Below are 21323 nucleotides of genomic sequence, written 5' to 3'. Positions count from 1 at the left end.
CGATTCGTTTAGAAGGTGCATGTTGAGAGAAACACACAGTTTAGAAAAAATGCTGATGGCTGCGAGAGCAGGAGAATGAGCAGACCGACAAGCTGCTGATATGGAAACAGGAATGGTCCAAAATGAATCGACCCTACCTGTGAAAAGCAATCACAGGCAAAAACAAGATGCAAGTAAGTGGATATCTTGAAAGGAATCAAAGTTACACTTCCTTTGTGCATTTTAATCTCCCCATTTAGGTGAATGTCCAGCCTATGGTCAGATCTGCAAAGGTTGTGGGAAAAAGAACCCTTTCATGACTGTGTGCAGAGCTAAGAAAAAATCAAGTGCGTCTCGATGGAAAGAGAAGATGGACGCAAGAACTTTCCAGAAGCACGCCCACAAAACCAAAAAGCAACATCAGCTACAACAGGTTGAAACAAGGCTAGATCAATCATCATCAAGCTCATCGTACAAAGGCTCTTCGACATTACTAGCGAGTACCGATGAAGAAGATGGGTGTGCGCTGATGGTATCTACAAAAGTGTTGGCATGCGCAAGTAGGGTTAGCTGCTTGTAAAGAAGACCACAGTTCAAAGGAAATTTACCAAACAAAATGACAAACTTCACACTGTCCCAAAATCACATTAAAAGTGAATGATCACCCAATAACTTTCATCATAGACAGTGGTGTATCGATTAATATCATGCCTCTGGAAATGTTTAACAGCCTATCTCCCAAGCCTCCCTCACTCCATCAGGCACGAAAGTATACACCTAGGCCGCATCTGATCTACTACAAAGCCAAGGGTCATTCACAGCGACAATGTGACACGTGACACGAAAAGACATTGTGGCAAGCCACCATTCATGTTCTGCAAGGGACTTCATCAAGTGCCTGTGTGCTCAGTTTTGCCACCACTGCTGACATGGGATTGATATCCCCTCTGTGCTCAGTCGAAGATCATGAGTGGATTCCCATCCCTGTTCCATGGCCTGGGAAAACTAAAGAAAATGAAAGTACAGCTTTATATCAATGAGGACATTTGCCCTGTTGCTCAGCTACATCGTAGTGTTGCTTTTCATCTGCAAGAAGCTGCAGAGAAAGAACTAAAAGCACTTTTAATGCATGACATCATTGATCACTCTACAGGTCCCACGCCATGGGTTTGTCTCATAGCAGTATTACCAAAAAAAGGACACTAGCGGGTCAGTGTGCGTCTGCGTTGACATGTGCCAAGCAAACAAAGCCATTGAGAGGGAAAGACACCCTGGTCCTTACATAGAAGATATGATCAAGGTATTTTCCTGTCTTCATCTGAATAAAGGATACCATTAACTCGAACTGTAGAAGAACTGCAGGTACATTACTACTTCTTCAACTCTCGTTGGTTTATTGAGATATAAGAGAGTGAGCTTTGGAGTATCTTCAGTTGCTGAAATATTTCAGGATGTTATTCACTGAGTAATTCAACCTGTTACACATGCTTTTAATTACACTGATGACATACTGTTTTTTTGGAAAACACAACAAGAACACAACAAAGCTATCAACCAAGTGTGCCAGTTACTTACTAATGCAGGTCTTACTCTGAATACTGCAAAGTGCAAGTTTCGCAACACAAAACACACTTTTTTGGGGCAATTATTTTTAGATGGGGAAATTACTCAAGACTTGCCCCCCACAGGATGTTGCCATGCTGCAATCAATTCTAGGTATGGCAGTTATTGCTCAAGATACATTCGTAGCTTTGAAACAGTGAGTACCCCATTAAGATGCTTGACAAAGCAGAATGTACAGTTCCAATGGTCTCCAGAATGAGACGAGTTTCAGAAACATTAGGCATGCAATTAAAAATACAACTGAAATGGTCTTGTTTGCCCCCAAGTTGTATACCAAAATAACAGTTGATGTGAGCCTGGTAGTGCTAGGGGCAATTCTTGCTCAATACAATGGCCATCCTAATGCTCAGAGACACATTGTGGCCTATGCCAGTAGGAGTCTGTCTGAGACAGAACATGCCTAGTCTCAGCCGGGGAAGGAGAGAGTGGATGTGGTGTGGGCTTGCAAACATTTTCATGTATTCCTCTATGGAAAACAATTTACTGTTGTCACAGACCACCAGGCATTAATCACAATTTTTAGAAACCCGAAGGCCAAGATGCTCCCTCACATTGAGAGCTGGGGGTTAAGACTTCAAGAATAATACTATGAGATTGTGCACAAAAAGTGGAAAGACCAAAGCCCAGCAGATTACTTTTCACAAGTGTCGCTACATCGTCACAGTTCGACATTCAAGGCAGCTGAAGCATATCTCAACTTCATTGTAAGATCCAGCACACCAGAGGTTCTGACAGCGGAACAAATCATTGCTGCTACGAACACTGATAAAGACATGATTGTCATCAAAGAAAGTATTGCTAAACAATCGTGGAGAAGTGTCTAGCGTCTTGCCGATGATGTTGAATTTAAAAAACTCAAAAATGTACAGGCTGATCTATCAGTCACCCAGGAATGTGTGATCCTAAGAGGCTTGGGAATCGTCATCCCTGAAAGCCTAAGGCAGCGGATCATCAAGCTCGCACATGAAGGACACCATGGTATTGTAGCCACCAAAGGAGCCCTACAATATCGAGTGTGTTTCCCTCGGCTAGATGAGTGAGTCGAGAAGGAGCTGAAGGCGTGCCACATTTACAATTGCTTATCTCCTAAGGTGATGCAGCACCCGTTGGCAATATCTTACCTTCCTGCCAATGCTTGGGAGAGGGTTGCTGTTGACTTATTTGGGCCTTTAGGAAATGGACACCATTTCATGGAAGTCATCAATGAGTATTCGTGTTTTCCTTTGGTGGAAGACCTATCTTCAACAACTCATGACAAAGCCATAGAATGACTTGATGACATCTTTGCAATGTAGGGCATCCCCGACATTCTCAAATCTGACAACAGCCCGCCCTTTGATAGCAGAGAGTTCAAAGAATTCCTTGTTTGACTCAATGTCAAACCCCAAAAGAGTACACCCCTCTGGCCCCAAACCAACGGTGTAGCTGAAAGATTCATGGGCACCTTCAATAGAGTCATTCAAAGAGCGTCCATGGAAGAAATCGAACTGAACCAAGCCTGCTGTCTGGCCATCCGGGCCAATCGATCAACGCCTCACTTCACAACTAGTGAGAGTCCAGCCATCTTGCTATTTGGAGAGCCATCAGAACAAAACTACCTCAATGGACCTCAGATCAATCAGTGAGCACCGATCAGGTTCGAGACACCGACGTGAATCGGAAAAGGAAAATGAAAACCTATGCAGACCTGCATCACCATGCCCAGGAAACAGCCTTTGATTAAGGGGACTAGGTACAGGTTAACAGAGAAGAAAACAGAAGACCGGCACTCCTTTTGCCGCTGATGTAAAGGAAAAATGGTGGCAGCATGTCATCCTGGACTAACTATCACTCAGGATACATCACATGTCAAACACCTACGACAAGGTTTGTCAAGTCCTGAAGCCACGTGTGAGGTGACCCCGCCAGCAGGTCCACCTCAAGCGCCTGAGCCTAAGTCCCCATAGCCCGATCAGGGTGGACCTCGATCGTGTTGAATCACTCGAGCTGGCAGACACGTGTGAGCACCTCGCCGACAATTGAAGAGATGTGATTTTCAATGCTGTTTGCGCTTTTTATTTAATAAAGCGGGAGAGGTAGCATATTGAGACTATATGCACTCGGACCATCGTGGTTCTAGAGCGGACTCTAGACAGGAACTGTGTAATAGGTGGGGAGGTGTCAGGGTGTGGTCAATAAAGAGTATGATGTAATGTTCAGTGTGTGAGTGTATGTTGGGGAATAAAGTACGATTTGACTGCAGCTTACGTGTGGCGTATTTCTTCTGCATGCTCCAGGGCTGGGGAATACACTACATTCACTAGAGTAGCCTGCCTTCGCATGTCTTAGGCGCTGTGTACATATTTCTGCCTTAGGTGGCACATGTAAGGATGTGCCTACTTGACAACTATTGCCGAGCAAAATGGCCAGCGCACTAGACAAATAAGATTTTTTGCATTGGCAGCACTTTCCATAAACTGCCTCGCCTAGAAGCAATTACCGGAGGAAGTGTACGCTATACACAAAAACAAGGCTATTTTCTGCTCTTTTTTTAAAGGGTTCTGTCTTAACTCATGTTATGAAGGAATCAAAAAAGCCAGGCAATGAGTGGGCAGTACAATCATTAATTTGCGTGTGGGATGTTCGAAGTGAAGAGGGTTGGGTTACTGTGGTGCAACTGTTGACTGGTCTTGAATATCTAGTCATTATCTGCACAACAAACCTCAAAAACAGCATAGCAAACAGAAGGGGCGGGGACTTTGAAATTTAACTTTAAAACAATAAATACAAGAAGAACTGTAAAAATGAAAGTACGTCCAAGCAGCAAGCTATATAGGCTAGTCCAACATGATTATTAAAGCAACCAGGATTAGAATTGCCATGTTATGAAGGAATATGGAAAACATTTACAAACTGTTACTGAAGTGCCAGCTCTTGACATCCTAAAAATCTCAAAACATGAATAAATTGGCAGCATTTTTATCTAAAATAAAGGTGGTGGCAACCCTAATTGCCTGTGACGCTGACAACCGTAATTGCTTGCTAGAGACTGGGGTGGAACAAGGGCTGGAGACTGCAGAGACAGGCAGATGGTTCTGAATGGGTGTCAACAGCCTTCTCAGGTCATTTGCAGTGGTTTTGCCCACTTCTGAGCTGCCTTGCCTTGCCTAATGGCGATTTCCACACATGACACGTGTGATTTTTGGAAAAATACATTGCATTCTACTGCAGCAATTATATAGCACTTAGTATCCCTATGTGGGGCGCTGAAGTGCTTACCTACATGAGTTGCACACTACAACGTGTCTCGTGTGTGTTGGAAGGATGTTGTCTTAGTTTTGACCCTATGAGGGAGGTTTTCCGTGTCATGTGTGATGACCACTGAGGTGCGGTTATTGTGTTATGGGATGCAGCATGTAGCAGTATGTTGGATGATGACGCGTGAGAGACAGATGTGCACTTTTATGATTTTCAGTGTGCTGGCAGCTTTGAACAGCTCTTCAGGTCCCTTTAGAGTAGTTCATACGATATAGTCTTCTTCGCTGGTTACTGTACTGGGTTGTCCAATCAGAACGTTTGTGTATAATTGTGGTCCTGAGCTGGCATGGTTGGAGGGAGAAAGTGCATCAATCATATCAGTGTACCTTCTGTCTAATATCGGCCAAAATTGGAAGCACTTAGAAACAGGCTGTACATACAGGCATTTGCCCTTACATTGACATAACATAATTCTAGTTTTAGGGTGGCAGATTGTGTAAGTTACTGGGGAAGTGACAGTAGGCAAAGGTGCAGAGCAGCTGAAAGGAGGGAATTAGGGACCACAGGTATGAGCCCTGGGGTGCACAGTGGCACTGCCCCTATCAGAGCTATTCCACAGGGGCTGAGCCTGATATGCCAAGATGCAGGGTACGTTCCATTTTGTAACCAAAAGCAACCAGACTGGAGGAGAGGGTGAACAAAGTAGAGATTTAGGAAACCAGAAGAATGTTCAGAAAGATGGAAAGCAGGTACAGTGCAATCATTTTCAGCACTTCGAGCAATATAGGATTTTGCCACCTCATGCCCTCACCCCTGCACTGACAAAACAAGAAATAGGTATTTTTAAGTAATTTGGCTTCACTACTAGATGGTGCCCTAAGGCTGCTTACTTAACTCACCATATGAGAGTGCATACCCTGATGGCAGGCGAGATTAAATATAGACAAGGTTTGCATCTTTGGACGAGAGCCTCTGATGAGAAATTAAATATCAGGTGAGGGGTTGTACAATCGGCCAAAGAACAAGGGTGAGAGGCCAGCGCTATCTTATCTATGGACCCGACTGTTTCTAAAGGAAGTGCGGAAGGCCAGCTGTCCAGAGATGTGTAGAGGGAGAGAGGGGGAGTCACACTTTTAGGGGCACATGCATCTAGCTAATTACAGGTCGCAAATGTCCTGATTTGCCCCTTTGTGACTGGTAATTAGCCTTTTGGGATGCATCTAGCCCAAAGCCATTCGCAAAATAGGTAATCGCAAAATTTGCAATTCCTTAGAAAAATGCACAAAATTGCATTTTTCTAAGTGCCATGTGACGCTCACGTATGCCCTTGGGGCATGTGTGTGCGTTACATGTGCACACATGTAAATATTGGGGGTGCATCAGGGTGGCCTTTTGATCCTCTATCACCCTTGAAATTGCATGCGCAATTTGCGAACACCTTTTTGGTAATCACAAATTGTTTCCTATTCATTCCTATGGGCCTTTAGGCCCATAGGAATGAATGAGAAGGCATTCCCTATTAGCGAATCGCAATTTGCAATTCGCTAATAGGGAATGTGTAGGAATCGCTAATTATTTTGCGATTCCTACACACATAAGGAATTGCGATTCCTAAATAGCGATTCCTTGATAATCGCTATTAAGGAATCGCAATTCCTTATGTTGATGCATGTGCCCCTTAGATCTTAAAGTAACAGTATTGTCCTCAGTATTATGGGCCACCGATCTGGAGGATGAAAATAGAGACAGTCCAACGGGGCACTCCTATTACATTGTGTGTTTAAATAACAGAACAAGAAGCTCAACCTGTTTCTTCTTACTGCGGGTAATATGCAGCGGCGTAGCGTGGGTTGCCAGATTTAAAAAGACAGTATTGCGCCCACTAACCCGTGGACTGTTAGCTCAGGAAGTGCTAATGGTCCACGGGTTAGGGGGCGCAATACTTTCTTTTAAACTATTGTGCCCCCTAAGAATTTTGCGCCCGGGGCAACTGCCCCTGTGGACCCCCTCCCCTGCTACGCCACTGGTAATATAGCAATACCACTATGCAGCGCCAAATAACTTATATTTACGTTTTGCAGAGTACTATAATCTGCTTCTTGGAGCTATTCAAATGTTTCAGCACCTAACCACACCAAAGCTTTCGACATGCCTGACCTCAGCTCAGCAAATGTATTTCTGCTCTCAATTCAACTCCATTGAAAAAGGGTGTCTTCACGGGGATCACCTGACTGTGTTTGAATGTCTCCCCCCAGAGGAGGTTCACAGGTAGCACCCAGTAGTGTTTAGTTGGAAGAGGGGCATTGCTACAACACTCATGCGCACAGCAAATGGACTGGCCACAGGAGATCCAGGAGGTCCTGGTAGGCTGGAAGTCACAGGTCCGGAAGGCCTGAGGCTCGGAGCTTTATTTGTAAAAATAAGGATGCAGACAGAAACCCCAAGGTTTTATGTGGCACCACTGATGATGTGGCCAGATGCCAAAGTTTACCACATATCCCTGCTGCATAGTGGAGTCCACTTCATGCCTTGTTCTTTTTCACTTCTTCTTTCTTGCTTTTGTCCTTGTGTTCCTCCCCCTGTTCCCTTTTGTGCTTTTCTCTCTCTTGTTCAGGGCCAAACTCTGATGATGAAAAATACATTTTGGTACCAACCACTGGGAACCACTGACACAAATTAACTACACCACTTACTCAGCTCATGCAGCCCTAAAGCATCCTTGAGTGAGCAATATGCCATAAAATTGTTGGATGTAGTTGTTACACTGCTTAGAAACAGCCAATATGCAGTAGTAAGTGCATTACAATTATTCTACATGGTTTATTACTGTAAAGAAATAATATCTGGTGCACAGTGTGTGTGGTGTGTGTGTGTGTGTGTGTGTGTGTGTGTGTGTCTTTGTGTGCGGGTGTGTGTGTGCGTGTGTACGCAGTACATGTGTAGCACATGCAAGGGAGGAGGACTCTAAGTGTTGTGAGTTTGAGCACCCTGGAGAGTAGCATCCATTTTGGATGACGTGGTTTGGCATGGTACAAGATGGAGGGTGAGGATCGCTTCCTCAGACAGTGGAAGTCTATTGCCTGCATTCCTACGGCAGGAGGGCGGAATCCCAGACACTGATGTGAGAAGGATGGAGAAAGGGCTTCCTTTAGAAATTCCCTGAAGTCCTTCTCACCACAGGATCGCAGGTTAGTTCTTCCTGAACATTGAAATTTAGCAGATCGTTCGGGTGAGGCAGTTTCTGTTGTTCAAGGTGAGGAAGTTTCTAGGCAGGGACTGCCCTACTGTCTGTCTCTGATTACCACTTCCGGAAGCCTGATGACTGCCAGGTGCATAGAACCCACACTTCAATGTGCCCATGCTTTCAGTACTCCAGACTGGAGCCATCCCCATTGCTGCCTGCTCTGTGAGCTCTCACTTTATGCAAATGATGGGCCTGGAGAGCAGCCTAGAAATAGCATTTGAAAGACCAGCACAAATTGTTTCTGCAACCTTAGACAGTGGATCTAAAATCCCTGTCTTGAAAATGTGCATACAAGTAGGATCTCAACCACCCCACATTGGTCCAGTCCCACGTTTGTCCTGACCAAGGAAGGAAGGGCTCTGCAGAGTCCTCAAAGAGATACTGTGCAACCAGGACTGATGTCTGCCTGGGAGCCAGTCTCCGGAGTTGAGGGGACGTTACCTGATGTCTGTACTTTCTTCGTGAAGAGCTGGGGATCTTGCTAAAGAGCATAGAAGTCTGCCTGCCTGTTGAGAGAGGGTGGAGTGTGCTTAGCTCTTCAGACTGTCCAGTAGAAGAACAACGTGCTTCTGGCATACAGAGCATGGAAAGGAAGGAGATGAGCGAGCCGGAAGGGATCTGTGCTGCAAAGGGGTTTTCCTGGTTTCCCACATCAGTTTCTGAATGAACTGTATAATGATTCTACAAGTGTGAAGATTCCTGTCTCACTTTGTAGCCTGCCCCAGGCTTGAGAGATTGGAAAGGCCACGATGAAAGCTGCGCTGTCGCTGAAGCAGGCAGTCAGAATCAGTCCAGAGGCCACAACTGCCACAGAAACATCCTTGGAGGAAACTCAGCTAGGAGGCTGTAACTGCTCTGTCTGATCACCAGTTAGCACCAGCCACAAGGGACGCCAATTCCAAAGATTGGTGTGACTACATCAGTGCTTAATTTGAGCTGGTGGTCTCCAGTGCTCGCAACCGACTCTTAATTGCCAGCACCGGCACTTAATTGCTGAAACCAGCACTTGATTGCGAAACCTGCACTTATGAAAGCTGCCACATGGTGTGCTCCATAACGATGAGAGTATGCCCCATGCCTCGCGTACAGCCTGGAGTGCAAAGCAATTAATGAATAAATGTAGGCCTTAGCCTGCATACGAAGACAGAGACTGATGCACATAAGTGAGACCACTGCACCACTTACGACCTTTTAACCAAGGGTTAAGAAAGACATTCAATGAGTTGCACTATTCACGAGGAAAACTGCTTTGAGATATCTGCACCTGGGCCTAATCCTTGTCTACTTTGTATTGTAAAGACTGAAACTCAACAATAGTGGGAAGGAGAAAGAACTAGGACGAAGGGGTTTACAGCACTTCACTGTTAGATGTAACTGATAATGACCCTGTTTTACTTTTTCATAGTGTTGTGTATTTTTTATTTCTGCTGTGTGTATAAGCACTTTTTTCCATAAAGAATAAGCACTGGGTTGGACATCTCATTACTGTTTCTATTGGTTATGCTGGTAAGTTTGGAATTCTTACACCCACACAACCTCCCTGAAAAGCCTGTGACTGCTCACTCTTAATATCCTGAGAGTCAGTCGTACTACTGAATATCGATACCAACAATACTGTGGTACAAGAATATCGAGGGACAAAATGTAAAAAGGTAAGTGCATATAGGGACGTTTAGATTTACTGGTCCTAACTCCACATCTATGGGCCCGATTCACAGAACTAACTTAAGACAAAATCCTAAACTTACTACCATTTTGGTATTCACAGAAGGTACTTACTCATTTCGGTATTCACAGAAGTTAGGAGTCCTAACTTTAGGACTGCTAAATGCCTTCTGTGAATACCGAAAGTCTTAAAATTAGGATTTTTCTAATTTTAGTAGTAGTAAAGTTAGGACTCCAAACTTTAGGACTCCTAAATGCCTTCTGTGAATACCAAAAGCCTTAAAATTAGGATTTTTCTCAGTTTAGTAGTAGTAAAGTTAGGAGTCCTTACTTTAGGACTCGTAAACTGAGAAAAATCTTAATTTTAAGACTTTCGGTATTCACAGAAGGCATTTAGGAGTCCTAAAGTTAGAACTCCTATCTTCTGTGAATACCAAAATGAGTAAGTGCCTTCTGTGAATACGAAAATGGTAGTAAGTTTAGGATTTTGTCATAAGTTAGTTCTGTGAATCGGGCCCTATGTACTTTGAAGATGTATGTATAGCGCAGGTACATAGATGTGGAGTTAGGTATCTAAAATCTAGACTTATTTACCCGTCAATATTTTCTGTCCTTGATATTGTGTCCCATCAATATTGTGATTTCGATAGTCACTAGGCACACCCTGTGAGTCAAGCACAGAAAGGGTTTACTCGGCTAGGTCTAGACAGAGTTTGTTGAGGTCCGCTATGCGGAACTCTGCGAAGTAACCAAAAAACTCTGCCGTGCTACGCTGAGTTCCGCAGCAGAGTGCAGTAGGTCGTGGCTTTTGCTCTGATTTTAGCACCGGGTGTTTGTCCAGCACAAATGGCACCATGCACAGTGCAAGAGGGTGCTGCTTCTTTCTGCCGCTTGAGTAGATTTTCTACTCGAGTGGCAGGTTCCTGAACGCGAGCGGAGAGTTTCTCAACCCTAGCGGTCGCGACCATCCATGACCACCCACGTTGAGAAATCTCGCTGGGAGGTGGTTTAGCATTGGATTTTCCTTGTTTGCGCGAGGAAAAGACTCCACTCCAGTTTTCCGGAACTCCAGCTCCTCCTCGGAGCATGAAGTGTGGAAAACTCTGAAAACTCCGTGAACAGAGCGGAGTTCACCGCCCAGGCCTATACTCGGCCTAATTTGCAGAAACATAGTAGGACAGGCCCCAGGACACGAGTAGACACCAGTGGAAAATGGAATCAGCCACCACGGTTGAGGCCCAATAGCCCCCACGAACGGGATCTCACAGAGTCACACACTGGTAGGATAGATCGCTGTTAAGGTTTCTGCCATGGAAATCGAATTGTAACCTGGAGGTCACCAGTTAGAATCCTATGAATGCCGACTCAGCCTTTCATTCATCAGAGGTTAATAAAATTTGTATCGCTGAAATTGTAACTGCTATTATAGACAGGTCCAAGAAGCAGTAAGACTACCAGTAGAACACATTATAAATATATAATTATTATTGGTGTTATTGGTGTTCTTCCTTGTCTTCTTCTTTTTATTATCATTATTACTATTATTACAGTCATTATAATTATTGTTGTTGTTAGCACTATTATTATTACAGTTGATTATTTTTTTGCAAACAGGTGAACCGCCAGATATAGAATGGTTGTTTAACTCCTGCGGTGCCAGTGGTCCTCGAGGTCCAACGCAGGCTCAATGTGACATTGCATATCGCAACACCAACGTCTCTGTGACCGTGGCGCAGGATGGCAAGCTGCAGGGGGTGCAAATATGGCGCGTGCCTGCAACCAATACCTACAGGTAAGGTGCTAAAGTGTCACTCCTTTTTTTGCCAGTGCTGGTACCTGACAAGGGATTTTGCACTGAGACTTCAAAGGCCATTTCCTGCTTTCCTTAACCATGTGTGTGATAGAAGCAATTTCGTATGGGGTATACCAAGCAGGAGGCAGGCTCGCCTAGAGCAGCCCTGCCAAGTACCAAGCATCCGGCGTTAGACTAGCGCATTTCAGTGTGGTGGTCTGCATTGTCACATATTTATAGTGCTTCAGCTGTCTGCCTGAGCGCTGCTATTTAGGCAGTTTCACACACTTAGGCGGTCTAGTTGTTACCGCTACACAGCTATTTATGAGCAGAACTCATGCACTGAACATAAGCGGTTCGGTTTTGGGAGCTGCGAGTGCTTAATTTTCACAGAGACATTCTAAGATTTTAAAAATCCTTGCCTATTTTGCACATTCTTTTTAAACATTGTGCTGTATTTTAACTGCTAATTTGCACTTTGTTGATCGGGGGAAGGAGCTGTGTTCAATGCTCCGGGTAGGGCTACCTAGGCGGGAAACTTTGGATTTTTTAATTCAGGTCAGCGGTCTAGCTGCCACGGCTTCCTCGTTCCCCCTAGTTCAAAAGGAGCGGATGAAGCAGCCGCGAAAAGGAGCAGAACTCATGCACTGAACATAAGCGGTTCGGTTTTGGGAGCTGCGAGCGGTTAATTTTCACGGAGACATTCTAAGATTTTAAAAATCCTTGCCTATTTTGCACATCCTTTTTATTAAACATTGTACTGTATTTTACCTGCTAATTTGTACTTTGTTGATCGGGGGAAGGAGCTGTGTTTAATGCTCCGGGTAGGGATACCTAGGTGGGAAACTTCGGATTTTTGAATCCAGGTCAGCGGTCTAGCTGCCACAGTTTCTGCGTTTGCCCTGGTTCAAAAGGGGCGGATGACGCGGGCGCGCCTCTGATGCACCGAAGGCGTGCCTAAGGCAAGCCCGTCTGTGCCCAGCCGCGCCCGACCAGGCCCAGGGGCCAGAACCCCTGGTTCTCCCATCAGAGGAAACATTTCTTATTCCGCTGAACAGCTACATGATCTTAGGGAGACCTGTCAACATAATTGTGCTCATACTATCGCGCCGACAAACCCCAGGAACAGATGTCCTCACTGTCCCTTTGAACTAACCTCATCCTCTCAGACGGTTTTTACAATGTGCTTACTGAACTGCCGATCATTGACCAAACATGCAGTCGAGCTACGACAGCTGTTGGAGGAGGAAAAGCCGGATGCCTTGTTCCTTACAGAAACATGGCTCACTAACTCATCAGATCCGGTACAATCACTTGCCCCTGGATATTTGATCCAGAGGCAAGATCGGGAACTTAACAGAGGAGGTGGCCTAGCCATTATTTATAAAGAGAATTTTAATTGCTGCATACTTGCAAGTCTGATTTCTGATTCCAAAAGTCTCTCCTTTGCACTCGGTCTCTCCCATATTTGCACCTACTCTGGGGTCTAACTATATCGACCCCCAGGAGCCATTGGCCACTTCAGTTGAGACCTACCTGATGTAATAGCCAGGTCAGTCAGTTCTCTTCCCAACTTCTCTGTATAGGGAGATTTCAATATCCATTTTGATGACATGTCCTCACCTATGGCAGAGGAAGTGACCGACAGTTTGGCAGCTTTGTTACTTAATTTGAAAGTCACCGGTCCCACTCACAAAAAAGGCCACCTACTTGACACTATTTTTTCAAACATCAACAACCTTGTTGCTGAAAAGACAATTCCTATTCCTTGGTCGGATCGTCATATGATCCCCTTTTCATGGACCCCTATGGTTAGCAGTAAGCATGTGGAAACAGTAAATAAATTGAGTCAGAAATGGTCAAAACTTCTTCCGGAATCCTGGGCCCCCATTCTCAGTAACACCAGACCTGTGCTTGAGGATGACCCTGAAACTGCCAACGACAAGGTTAATAACTGGCTGGATTCCTCTTTAGATTTGGATGGATAACAAGAAAGGCCTAAAAAAATAGCCTGGAAAGGCCTAAAAAAAATAGCCTGGTACACTCCCAAGCTTAGAGAGCTGAAGCAAAAATGTAAACGCTTGGAGAGAAGCTGGAGAAAAGATTTCACCAAAACCAAATACAGAGAAGCCACCAAAACATACAAGGCAGAAATTAGAAAGGCGCAATCCCTATATTACGAAAATAGGATTACCTCAGCTGCGAACTCCCCTCGCGAAATCTTTCAGATTGCCAAGTCCCTTCTCAACTCCCCCTCTTCATCTTTGCCCTCTACCGACACTTTAGGGCATTGTAACAATCTGAAAAAATTCTATTTAAAAAACATCGAAGATATTTTTGGGCTTTCCCTACCCCACCACCTCTGAACACCCCCCCTTTGGAGGACTGTCCAAGAACACCTGACTACCCCCTTGAGGCAATCCCTCCCATGGATATAAAATCCTTAAAAAAAACTTCTTAACCAATTGAAATTCGGCTCCCCCTGTGATGTGGCCCCCCCCCACCGTTCTGAATCAGGTAGTGGGTACGGTCTCTCCCACTATGCTGGACCTTATTAATCTCTCCCTTTCCTCTGGACTAGTTCCATCTCTCTGGAAACGGGCTATGGTCAAAGCCCTGCTTAAAAAAACAAACATAGATCCAAGGGAATTTGCAAATTATCGGCCGATCTCCCTCCTGCCGGGAATTTCAAAAATTGCAGAAAAATATGTCAACTCCATTCTCTCCGCTTTTATGGCGAATAATGAATGTTTCCATCCCTCACAAACCGGCTTTAGACCCCAACAGGGCACAGAGACTGCCCTGTTGGTAGTAGTTGAAGAGGCCAGACAAATTCTGAATGCCGGAGGCTCCACAGCAATCGTGCTACTCGACCTCGGCGCAGCCTTCGACACAGTTAATCATCAACTTCTTATCTCAAGACTGAGAGAGGTAGGCGTGATTGGAACAGCACTTAAGTGGCTAGAGTCTTTTTTAACCGACAAATCGTTCCAAGTATTTGAGGATAACTTTACCTCTGAAAGCATGCCTCTAAGGTGCGGGGTGCCTCAGGGTTCCTCCCTGAACCCCACGCTCTTTAATATTTATATGGGTCCACTGGCGGGTGTCACCTATGCTGACGACACACAGTTGATCGTTTCCCTTAAACACTCCAATAATTCGGACACCAACTTGGCCGAATGTCTGGAAAAGGTTTCCGCATGGATGGAAGGCTCCTTTCTAAAACTCAATGGGGCAAAAATGGAGCTGATGTTCCTGGGCAAAACCTGCTCATTTTGACCTGGGTGCCTGGGCATCAGGCCGTCCCCCAAAGATCAGATTAAAAGCCTTGGTGTTTGGCTGGACCATAATTTAAACTTTAAGGAGCAAGCTCGGAAGGTGGCAGATACCTGTTATGGGATTTTGAAGATGGTAAGGAAAATCCTGCCCCTGCTGCCCTTCATTGCTAGGAGACTGTTGGTGCAGGCCCTCATTCTTTCTCGGCTTGACTACGTCAACGTGCTTTACTTAGGATCCCCGAGGTCAACGATAAAAAAACTGCAGACCGTTCCAAACTGTGCAGCATGCCTTCTTATGAAGATCTCTAATTGGGAATCTACAAGGTCGTCCATCGCCTCTCTCCATTGGCTCCCGGTCGCAGAGTGAGTGCAACTTTAAGCTCTGTGCATTGTGCATAAGACTTTTTGGTGCAAGGGTCCACCAATTCTCCAATCTATCATCTCCTCCCACAGTCCCAATAGGTCCTTGCGTTCTGGGAATAAACATCTGGCTGCTGTTCCCAGCATAAATAGAGCTCGGTGTGCGGGGCGCATGTTCTCATACAATGCAGCGAAATGCTGGAACCAGCTACCCAATTATATCCGTTTGGAGGACAACTATGTATCCTTTAGGAAACACTTGAAGACCTTCCTGTTCCTTTAACACCTAACTGCTCTAATGTGATGAGTTCACTCCTAGCGCTGGGAGGCCCTCGGTAGCCATGCGCTCTATAAATGTAATTTCAATTCAATTTTCAATTCAATTCAATTTAGGCAGTCTCACACACATAGGTGGTGTAGTTGTTACCATTAGTGTCCCTGTGACGTAATGCGACATCCCTCCCTGGAGTACGGGTATCCCCCTTGTAATAAACTATGCAATGTAATCTTGTGGCTTGCAGCAGTGTTGCACGGGAAATCAATTTGGGTTCTACATTGGGTTGGAGCGGAGCCGGTTCTTCCCCTTTTAATTTTTCATTGGCGTTAGAGGGAAACCAGAATATTCAATAGCAGAGTCTCTTCTTTTCCAGGTATCTTTTGAATGCTGTGCTGGAGAGGTTGCTTTTTTTTTCAATGCTAGCTGGAATCCCTTTAATCGGGGGCGTAACAAATGCCCCCATGGTGCGTGCGTCCCCGCTGTTCAGGGGGCCCCCAACTGCAGGACAGTAAAACTTCAATTGCACGCAGGGTTCGTGCTCAGTTGAGGAGAAGCTAGCAGGTTGAGTGGGCCTCTTCAGTCCACGGTTCTCTAGTCTCTCTGGGGAAAGTGCAGAGCATTTTTGAGCAGACGCTCCGTCGTGTGCGGTCCACTGCGGGTGAGGCCCACTCACCTAGTGAGTGCAAGCAGGTCGGCCCTCCCTGCAGCAGTTTCACTTTAATTTTCGTAGCTGCTGCATGAACTCTCAAATTACGAGGCTGGCACTTTGTATCACTCTGTCTTCCTCTAAGCTGCTTGGGATAGTCCTTTATGTGCCCAGACCGAAATGACACACACATCCCACTGTACTGAGTCTAACAGACCCCTGGATGACTTTTTCCTACGTTTCTCCAGCTAAAAGTTAAGTATGTTTTACTACCTCTCAGTGATCTGCTGACAGTCGCAGGGCAAGCTGAAAGCGAATTTAAAACTCTAAAGGCCTGTTTCACAAAGGCAAACTGAGACGAAAGTGTAAGTTTATGACTTTCGTTATTCACAAAGGGCATTTACAAGTCGTACGGTTAGACTTTTGCCTCAGTTAAACTTAGGTTTCGGTCTTAAGTTTAACTGAGACCAAAAGTCCTTGGTCTCAGTTAAATTTAAGACCAAAACTTAAGTTTAACTGAGACAAAAGTCTAAGGGGCATATGTACGACGAAGTGGCCGAGCGTGTCGTTTGCCTCCTGGGCTTAATGACACGCTCCGCCACTTCAGCAAAGCAAGGCTGCACCATATTTACAAGGATGTGGTGCAGCCTTGCATTTCCCCCTGCGATGGCGCTAAGTTTCACCAAGGCAGGCACCCTTGCACCAGAGTGCAAGGGTGTCTATGTGCAGGGGAGGATTGGTTATGTGTAGGAAGGTGTCCCTTCCTGCACTTAACCAATCCTAAAATGACATTTTGTAACTTTCATGTGTGTCACATGAAAGTTACAAAATGGCATTTTTAAAAAGGTTTCTTTATGTACAGGAAGGGTCACCTTCCTGTACATAAACAAAACATGGCATTTTGCTTTTAGCAAAAGCAAGGACAAATAATGCATTTCTCCTTGTATCACCACCTTAAGACTAGGGTTATCCTGGTCTTAAATTTGGCGCTGCCTCCTATGTAGGCCACCCTTGTACATAGGGTGAAGCTTCAAATACAATGGGTGTTGCGGTAGAATGCTCACCGCAACACCCACTGCACGCCCCTTTCTCGCTATACATAGTGTGAAAGGGTGCCTTACGCCTTGTAAATAGGGCAAGGCCCCTATCACCACAGGAACGTCACAAAAAGTGATGTTTCCATGGCGATATGGGCTTATACATATGCCCCTAACTTTACTACTCGTAAATGCCCTCTGTGAATACAGAAAGTCATCAAGTTAGACTTTCGTCTCAGTTCACCTTTTCTGAATCTGGCCCTCAGAGTTTACAGCACTAGCAGTGCAAAAATAATTATGTAGATGTTCCTTTAAAAAATGCTCATATTCAGACCTGAAAGTCCGAAGCTTTTATGTATGCCTGTCAGATCTCTGAAGCTGACCTCAAACTATGCATTTGCCACATTAAAATCTAACTGCTTCAAATGCTACTTTGGGAGGGTCTATCTTTGGAGCTGAAGCTTAGCTAACACATTTTAAAGTTGAGTATCTGGTACAAGTGAATGCACGCATCTGCCAAAAGGCCCAATGTCATATGTGACATGATTGGTGAATCTTAACATTTTAGCCAACATTACTTTGCATTCTGAAACTCATAGTATTGTTTCTGAGAATAACAAATTGAAAGCTTGCTAAGTGTTTTTGTCTAAAAAAGACTGGCTGAATGTGTCAAATTTGGCAGGGGCTGCTAGGCAGGTGGGCACATCATTCCTTCACTAAGTTTCAATTTTTTCAGCTGACAGTGATGTATTTATTTTGTGCTGTGTGCCGGTACTCATTTTGTGTGATGAAACTCTGCTCTGTTCTATACCTGCGGCATGAAAAAGGTTTGCAATGACGGTTCCCTTCTGTACCAGTGTTGCTTATGGGAGGCCTACATAGCCTTACAGCAGTGCTCAACCTGCATGATAATAGATAATATACTAACATTTCCCATGCTGTACCTGTATTTATGATGAGGTGTGCACAGCTACTGTTGGGATGAGAATGTCATCTGCATGGTGTACAGTGGTGTCCCCATTCTCTGAGCACCAATTGTGTGTATCAGGTATCCTGGTTTTCGATTTTGGCCTTACCCTCACCCTATTCTTCCCTAATCAGGGAAGAGGTGTGGTGCAGCGGCCAGGGCGGCTGACTCCGGAACACAGGGGCTCACGGTTCGGTCACCGTCAGCCGGTTAGCCCAGCACCTTATGACTCTGGGCAATTGCTCGCTTAATCATCCCGACGGTCCCAAGCGCAGGGACACCTTGCCTGAGGTAGCTGTGTGCTTTACAAATGCTGGTATTATTATTGTTATGTACAGAGGAATAGGCCTGTCCCTTGGCATGAGTGAGGTGCTGGACCTGTCCTGTGACCAGGAAGAACACACCAAGCAGGACCTTGTTGCACTGACAGTGGACTACCTTCCCCCTTATGGGATGTCCATATAGTCCGTAGAATGGTGGTGGCAGCATACCGTTCTATGTGAATCAATAGTTGTGACTAGACCTTTTATCTGTGTCATCTGAGTAAAGACTTACTAGCCCACTCGTGTAGTACTCTGCTTCTATGCATTAACCTCCATCCTAACGCTAATATTCCAAGTATATGTTAAGCGTTTTCCTGTATGTGGCTTGCATGGCACATGCATTGTGTGTGTGATTGAACCAGATTCAATTTAAGCCTGTGGGGTCTATTCTGAATGCCTCTGGCCTGGCTGTGTGCACATGGTATAGGTGAGATTGTTTTCCTAGTGAGTGGAAGTGTATTGCTGGCATTGCTGAAGTTGTAGGAAGGAGACCTATACACTGAAGTGAGGAGATATGAGTCTGCTTTGGTAATTCAATTAGGTCTTTTGCTGAGGGGAGCTGCTGATTAGTCTTCCTGTAGCACTGCCATTTAGTCGATGGAGGCGGTGAAGGGTGAAACTGCAGTCTCTGGTTTTCAAGGTGAAAGGGACGCTTTAGGTGAAGCTGGCTGTTTGTCTTTCCCCTGATCAGAGCTGTGTCAGAGATCACTCCTCTTTACGCCTCTAGGCTGGAGACTACTCTATGAGGAGCATCACTCTATAGAAAGGCTGTGTCTGTAGAGCATCCTGGAAAAGACACTTGAAAGAAAAACCACCCCATACCAGTTCCTAAAGTGCAGATAACGTATCCACATCATCTGCCTGTTTTTACTGTAAAAAGTGGGATCGACTGCTTAGTCTAGTTCCAAGTTCTCTGTGACCAAGAAGGGAGTGCTCCAGTAACTAATGTCCATCAGGTGCTCAGAGCAAATTATGTGGGGAAGTAGGGGACATTTCAAGAGTTTTTCTGCCCATACTTTGCATGATGGTTCTGGACAAAAAGGAATCCAGTAGAAATGGCTGAGATCAAAGTGGTAGGGACAAGGGCAGGAGGTCAAAGAGGTAACTCCTACAGGAAGAACCACGGGAGGGTTCTCTGATAAGGAATAGAGCACAGCAACAGCAATACAAGTTTGTTGACAGATAAAAATGGTACTGCATGGGTAGTAGTACTTTTTACCTTCATGCACACACAAATGAGATACAGCAAAGACAAAATTGTAAGATTCCTTCACACTGGATAGATTCATCAACAACAGGGAAGTGCCCTTCAATTAACAGGGACAACATATAACGCAGGTGCACACGTTTCCTCAATACAAAACAAGCACCGCCGGTGCAATAGAAGTGAATGCTTACCACATACAACAAAGTCACAGAATGGACACCAACTACAAAAACCAACTTCACATATTAGAGAAACATACAGAAAGTAGAAGTACAAGTATCCCTCACAAAACAGGTGCAGTAAGAAAAGCAGACGTGGAGGCTTCCCACAATCAAAACAGGTTCAGCACAGGTAGATGTAGTTTGAACTGGTTTCACAAACAGAGATATGACATGGGAAGTAGCAGTGCAGGCTGTATTACTAATACAATGGCACAGCACAGGAAATGCCAATGTTAGCTACTCTCCAGTGGTTAAATAACAAAGAGGAGATACAGAGATAGACATGAGATGGGTACTAAGAGAAATGAATGTAGGAAATTTGATAGAGCGGTCTTCTCACTTAAACTCTATTGATGCAATGAAAATGTGCCTTGCAACTGCACAGTGGCAACACACTTCCGCAGCACCCTATCTTGGGTGGGTATAGCTCTATCTATCTATCTATCTATCTATCTATCTATCTATCTATCTATCTATCTATCTATCTATCTATCTATCTATCTATCTATCTATCTGTATGTGGCTGCATTTCACCAGAATATGCTCCTCTGTGCAGTTGTGTGTTGCTCCTCCTGACCAGGAGACTGAAGTTGGACCCTCCTGTTTCCACAGAGGCAATAAATAATGTTCAGTTTGAGTCATGGGGTCCTGCTTGAATCCTGGGGAAAACACACAATATTTGAGCAAGATGATACCTCACCCCTGTAAATAGACGTTTTGTACGTTTCAAATTGTCAAATTACAGGGGTATGAGGTGTTTATATTGTAGCTAATTGGATCTCTATGTACCTGTGTCATGTATGTCACTGTGTGCTGTACTAGTGTGTTCATCGTTTCTCCATGTCAAGTGCTTGATGTACAGTATGGCAGCTTACATGACAATGTGTGCTTTACTGAGGGCTTGGGCAGCAGCAGCTGCTGCCAATTCGACTTGGGAGGGGGGGTGCTTCAGCGGGGGTAAAAAATCATTTAAAAAATCACACTTACCTTTCACTGCCTGCCACCCGATTTTCTGCTCTCTTGCCGCACCTCACCTCTCCTCTGCTCCGTGTCACTTAACTCTCCAGGAGCGCAGGCTCCCAAATTCCCTACGCAATCCCTGCTCTTCTCTGATGCAATTACTCCCAGCATGAGAGAAGCCCTTGGATTGGGCGGAGCAGGCCAGTTTAACACTCCCAGGAACATCCTGGAGATATCAAAGTGTGCATGTCGGTTTGGCCAGCCATTGACGACCGGTCAAACCAACATTTGCTCTTTCAGTGTCTAAAACCACTCCTCCCCCTGCTGCTGTAGCCAAGACATGGCCCGCCCCACCCCAGACTCGCGGACTATAAGTTAAAAATTAAATAACAATAAAATAGTTTTATTGTCATTTTATTTTTCTTCTGTCTGCAGCGGTGGTCCGACGCTCCTCCGCCAATGTGGAGGGGCCGCCCCAGGGCTTAGACAAACTAGCATCATGCTGTT

General features: G+C 45.1%; 1 protein-coding gene across 2 annotated transcripts in view; it reads left to right on the top strand.

Moving 5' to 3' along the window:
* LTK (leukocyte receptor tyrosine kinase) overlaps positions 1-21323 on the top strand; it is a 583144-nt gene that overhangs the window by 472896 nt on the left and 88925 nt on the right. For both annotated transcript variants that reach the window (XM_085627068.1, XM_085627069.1), the window contains one exon: positions 11363-11540. In XM_085627068.1, the coding sequence (XP_085483194.1) occupies positions 11363-11540 (178 nt within the window). The remainder of the gene's footprint in view (positions 1-11362; positions 11541-21323) is intronic.

This window comes from Triturus cristatus, chromosome 9 (assembly GCF_964204655.1).
Source record: "Triturus cristatus chromosome 9, aTriCri1.1, whole genome shotgun sequence".
Lineage (NCBI taxonomy): Eukaryota > Metazoa > Chordata > Amphibia > Caudata > Salamandridae > Triturus > Triturus cristatus.
Note: the sequence above shows the minus strand (reverse complement) of the source record. Positions and strands in the feature narration are given on the sequence as shown.